General features: G+C 50.1%; 1 protein-coding gene across 1 annotated transcript in view; it reads right to left on the bottom strand.

The window, feature by feature from the left end:
• RHPN1 (rhophilin, Rho GTPase binding protein 1) overlaps positions 1 to 4546 on the bottom strand; it is a gene marked incomplete at its 5' end in the record, with an annotated part of 31577 nt that overhangs the window by 14897 nt on the left and 12134 nt on the right. The window contains one exon of the mRNA XM_009071016.1: positions 958 to 1086. Within this exon, the coding sequence (XP_009069264.1) occupies positions 958 to 1086 (129 nt within the window). The remainder of the gene's footprint in view (positions 1 to 957; positions 1087 to 4546) is intronic.

Here is a 4546-nt window from a genome sequence, read left to right as displayed (position 1 = left end):
AATCACCCCGTGGCCCTGGAGACACAGGAAGCATCTCCATAGCCTCCTCTGGACTCACTCCAGCAGCTCCACATCCTTCTGCTGTTGGTGCCCCAGAGCTGGAGGCAGCACTGAGGTCTCACCTGAGCAGGGCAGAGGGACACAATTCCCTCCCTCACCTGCTGCTCACACTGTGGGATAAGCCCATGATACAGTTGGCTTTTTGGGATGCCAGTGCCATGCCAACATCAACACTCCCAAGTCCTTCACCTCAGGGCTGCTCTCAATCCCTTCATCCCCCAGCCTGGATTTGTGCTGGGGATTCACTCAACCAAGGTGCAGCACCTTCCACTTGACCTTGCTGAACCTCATGAGGTTCACCTGGACCCACATATCAAACTTGTCCAGGTCCCTCTGGATGCCATTTTCATCCCTCAGCTGTCAATCACACAACAGATCTTGGCATCATCCAACACCATCCACCCATCCAACCAGGTCCCTCTGGATGCCATTCCATCCCTCAGCTGTCCATCACACAACAGATCTTGGTGTCATCCAACACCATCCACCCATCCATCTGGGGTAGGATCTGCTGGGATGTCCAGGAAAAGGGGAATGATGCAAGTGAAGATGGTTATTTCTCCCCTATTCCTCCTGCTTTGGGACATCAGTGTCCAAGGATGCACCATCCATCCCAAAACATTTCAGCATCTGCTACGAAAACCTGATTTTTCTCTCCTTGCAGTTCTAGAAGGGAAACACTGATATTCCCAGGATGAAAAACAGATCCATGCTCAAGTCCTTCCTGAGTCTTCAACCACCACCTCATGGTCCCTGCCAGAAGACCAGACCTTGTGTGGAGCAAGAGAAGACAAGAAGCTGCTTTGCTCCCCAAAAAAATCAAGGATGGAATAATAACAATCATAAAACCAAAATCCCAATGGATCAAGCTGCTCTTTCCGCTCCATTCCAATGTACCTGTCATTCTGGTACACGTCCATGCTGCTGTTCAGCTCTTCCAGCTCCTCCTTCAGCAGCTGCAGGTTGGAGTTGACATAGCTGAGCTCCAGGGCAACTGTCTCCTTGACCTTGTGGTTGCTGGTGGCCCTGCAAGACAACACCCAGTGGATCAAACCTTCTCCACTTCCACTGATGGATTTAGGGATCAACACTTCAATACTTTGATAGAGAGAGATTGAGTTATCCAGTGCTGAAAAATCCTATGAACCCACCCAAATCTTCCAACAGAACTGGGCCTTGGCTCGTCACATCATCATGGAATGGTTTGGGATGGAAGGGACCTGAAAGATCATCCAGTGCCACTCCCTGCCATGGGCAGGGACACCTTCCACTACACCAGGTTGCTCCAAGCCCCATCCAACCTGGCCTGGAACCCTCCCAGGGATGGAGCAGCCACAGCTGCTCTGGGCAACCTGTGCCAGTGCCTCACCACCCTCACAGGGAGGAGGAATTCCTCCCCAATATCCCACCCAGCCATGCCCTCTGGCACTGGGAAGCCATTCCCTGTGTCCTGTCCCTCCATCCCTTGTCCCAAGTCCCTCTGCAGCTCTCCTGGAGCTCCTTGAGGCACTGGAAGGGGCTCTGAGGTTTCCCTGGAGCTTCTCCTCTCCAGGCTGGACACCCCCAGCTCTCCCAGCCTTTCAGGGCCAGGGAAATCAGACCATCTACACTGTACTACAGAGGCTGAGACCAGGCAAAACTCATTACAGTGTTGAATCCTACTATCCCTGCCCCAGATCAGCCTTTCTCTTCCCCATCCATGCTCCCATCTCCAGTGAAAATTCAGATTTGGCTATGAGCACTCCCAGGTGCTTCCCCACATTACCTAAAAGCACTTTCTGGTTGGATTTGAGGAGGAAAAACCTCTTTTTGGGTGCAAATAACCTTTCTGTAAGAGATGAGACTTGCAGTGCTCCCCCATTAGCAGGGCTGGACCCTGCCCTCCCTTCTCCCCTCCCTGCTCACACACGTCAGGGGATGTAAACACCAGGGATTGATTCCAGCTCCCTGCTCCCAGCAAGACAAGCTCCCAGGCTGATTATATCCTTATCTGCTTCCAAGGAAAGCAGGGAGAGATAACCCAGAGCTGCCAGTGAGCAGCTAAAAGAGGCTCTGGCTGCTAAATCACACTGAGCTCCAGGACAAACAGCACATGCAAGAGCTATGCTGGGCCAGGGCACTGCTCTGCTCCAGCTTTTCCAGAGCAGGTTGGCTTTCCCATGGATTTTTTTTTGTGAATTGCATCCCTCTGGGGTCTTGCCCAGGAGGAGCTGCAGTGTTTTTCCTTCAAACTCTGGTGTTTTAGTGCCTCCTTCTGCCTCCCCTTTGCTGGATTCCCCCGGAGCAATGAGTGTTTTGTATTCCAAACAAACAAAGCCAAAGCACAGCAGATCCAAAGATCCCTGTGGCTGCTTCCATTTTAGCAATTCCTCATGCTCTAGCAGCACAGCAACACTCTCTTTCCATATAAACCAGTTTTTAGTCCCTATTTTATTCCTCCACATACCCCCAAACCCCCAAGACACAGGTGCATCACTGCTGTGGGTACAATTTCCTTCCAATAGGGATTAAAGAGAGTTTATCCTTCATGCTCCCAGCTGGAAACAATATATTTGGCTGTCAGCACTCACTTGATTATTTTCCAAGTGTCTTAGCATAGCTTCCAGGACGATTTGCTCCAGGATCTTGCCAGGCACCTGTCACCAGGTTAAGGCATTAAAGCCCAAAGTCACTTCAGGGCACTTCAGTTTGCACTTTGCAAGTACCACAGACAATCATAGAACAGTTTGGGTTGGAAGGGACCTTAAAGATCATCCACTTCCACCCCCTGCCAGGGGCAGGGACACCTTTCACCAGCACAGGTGGCTCCAAGCACCATCCAACCTGACCTGGAATACTCCCAGGGATGGAGCAGCCACAGCTTCTCTGGACAACCTGTGCCAGTGCCTCAGCAAACTGACAGGAAAGGATTTCTTCCCAATAACCCATCTCTCCCTGCCCTCTGGCAGTAGGAAGCCATTCCCTGTGTCCTGTCCCTCCATCCCTTGTCCCAAGTCCCTCTGCAGCTCTCTTGGAGATGCTTGAGGCACTGGAAGGGGCTCTAAGATGTCCCTGGAGCTTCTCTTCTCCAGGCTGGACACCCCCAGCTCTCCCAGCCTGGATCCATGGCAGAGTTGCTCCAACCCTTTTATCATCTCTGTGGCCTCCTCTGGACTTGCTCCAGCAGCTCCACATCCTCCTGCTGTTGGATCCCAGAGCTGGAGGCAGCACTGAGGTCTCACCTGAGCTGGGCAGAGGGGCAGAATTCCCTCCTTCCCCTCCTGCCAAGCTGTGGGATGATTCCAGCACATTTCAGGGTTTTGAGGCTGCCAGAGAACATCAACAGCTCATGCTGAGCTTCTCACCCCCAAATCCTTCCTGAATTTCGAGCACACTAATTCCCAGAGAGGGAATTTAGGGGAACACACAGCCCTTTCCCTGAGGAATCCTGCACTTGTGCTCCCTCCCTAAGGCAAACCCAATCTCCATAGGAACACTCTGGGCCTGTGTGTCTCCATCCCTCTCCTCACTCACTTCTGAGCTGCCAACACCAAAAATTCCTGATTTATTGGATTCCTTTCCATAAACTGCTTCATTGGTGACACCTTTACCTCCCTCATTACTCCACTCAGCCCCAGGACCTGAACAAGAAAGGAAATGTTTTTCCACTGCTCTTCCCATGCATTTACCCAGCAAATAAACCCTCTGAGCAAACCCCACAGGAATTTCTTCTCCAACACACTATCCATGGCAAATTCTCCAGGCCAGGAGACAAATAAACTTCACAGAACATTTCAGGAAATTATTTCTTTCAAGCATTGGTGTTTTCTTTCATTTCAGAGGCTAAGAAACCACCAAGTTCAGCTCCAAACTGCTCCAAGGCTGGACAACCTACAGCATTTTTCCACCTGCATTTAGGATTTGCCTAGAGGGATGCAAAGGAAGTTTATCCATACAATTCCAGCCTGTAATTTTGAAGCAATAACCTTTAGACTTGCAACATAATCCTCCTCCTCAGTCTTTTATTTCAGGCAACAAGCTTGAGTATTGTTATTTTTCCCTCAGATTTCCCATGTTTCCTAAGCTTGGAGCACTGGAACACCCTGAAACTCACATTATTACTCAGCTGCAAAGTGGGAGAGAGGGAGGAAAAGTGGCTGCTCCAAAGGACATTTCAAGTGCTGAGCCAGCAAGTAAAAAAAAACAGCTCCATCAGTGCATTTCCCTGGCTGAGTAATTAAGATGTTTTGCATCCCTTCTTTCAGATTTCCCATGTTTCCTAAGCTTGGAGCACTGGAACACCCTGAAACTCACATTATTACTCAGCTGCAAAGTGGGAGAGAGGGAGGAAAAGTGGCTGCTCCAAAGGACATTTCAAGTGCTGAGCCAGCAAGTAAAAAAAAACAGCTCCATCAGTGCATTTCCCTGGCTGAGTAATTAAGATGTTTTGCATCCCTTCTTTCTTTTTTTTTTTTTTTGCTCACTCCCCTTCACACAAATTCCTGCT

Source organism: Acanthisitta chloris, unplaced genomic scaffold (genome assembly GCF_000695815.1).
Source record: "Acanthisitta chloris isolate BGI_N310 unplaced genomic scaffold, ASM69581v1 scaffold5823, whole genome shotgun sequence".
NCBI lineage: Eukaryota > Metazoa > Chordata > Aves > Passeriformes > Acanthisittidae > Acanthisitta > Acanthisitta chloris.
The sequence above is the reverse complement of the archived record's forward strand: the minus strand, read 5'-3'. Positions and strand labels throughout refer to the sequence as shown.